Source organism: Penaeus monodon, chromosome 15 (assembly GCF_015228065.2).
Source record: "Penaeus monodon isolate SGIC_2016 chromosome 15, NSTDA_Pmon_1, whole genome shotgun sequence".
NCBI classification, from domain to species: domain Eukaryota; kingdom Metazoa; phylum Arthropoda; class Malacostraca; order Decapoda; family Penaeidae; genus Penaeus; species Penaeus monodon.
The window spans coordinates 40,476,842-40,477,673 of record NC_051400.1 but is presented as its reverse complement, the minus strand read 5'-3'; the positions used below and the strand labels follow the sequence as shown (position 1 = coordinate 40,477,673).

General features: G+C 38.7%; 1 protein-coding gene across 1 annotated transcript in view; it reads right to left on the bottom strand.

Annotated features, from left to right (window-relative positions):
- LOC119582043 (organic cation transporter protein-like) overlaps positions 1-832 on the bottom strand; it is a gene marked incomplete in the record, with an annotated part of 14,888 nt that overhangs the window by 6,975 nt on the left and 7,081 nt on the right. The window contains 1 exon segment of the mRNA XM_037930286.1: positions 524-627. Within this exon segment, the coding sequence (XP_037786214.1) occupies positions 524-627 (104 nt within the window).

The following is an 832-nucleotide window of genomic DNA, read 5'->3' as shown; positions in this document are numbered from 1 at the left end:
CTATGCAACGCCTAAAGACAGGCATAATTTTCAGCAGTGAGGGATGTGTGTGCATGGCTGGTTGGATATTCCCTTATCTCTCACACGTGGTAGCCATAAGTCCAAATCATGACGTCAGGGAGTTAAGTGAACCGGGAGTTTAAAAAGGGAGTTGGCTATTCAGCAGATGGGGGGCTAAGTGATCAAGGGAAATGAAAACTGAGAATGTGAGTTGGAGATTCAACAAATACTCGACGTTGGAATTACAAAAGCATGTTGTAGATTTAACAGACGCGTGGGGGCATTGAACAAAGTACAGACGATAGAGGATGATTTGTAGGTGTGTAAATCCATCCAAATAGAATGAATACGAAATAATCCGGTAATTTACATGAGCGCCAATCAACATGATTTACACCAACCTAAACAATCCCATTTCATACACAACCAGAAAACGAATGACATATAAAAGTCATATATCTACATACTCAATAAACAATAGCCATAGCCATCGTTTAATCACAGGAAATCTATCACTTCTTACCTGTCTGCTAGGAACCCATTGATGGGCGACCCCATGAAGACACCGAACATATACATGCTTTGGTATATAGCTCGCAAGTACTCACGCCCACAAACGAGATGATACTATAGAAGAAAAAGGGAATTGATGTTAACTAGTTCTTTCAGAAATTCTATTTATTTAAAGTACGATAACCCTAAGGAATGGGATATATGGTGGTTTCTCTCTGTGTTGTATTTAAGAAATGTGAATGCTCTTACGAGTGTGATAAAGTAGTTAGAACAGGGAATTAGTATTTTAATAGAGAGAGATGAATTGATAGATAGCAAG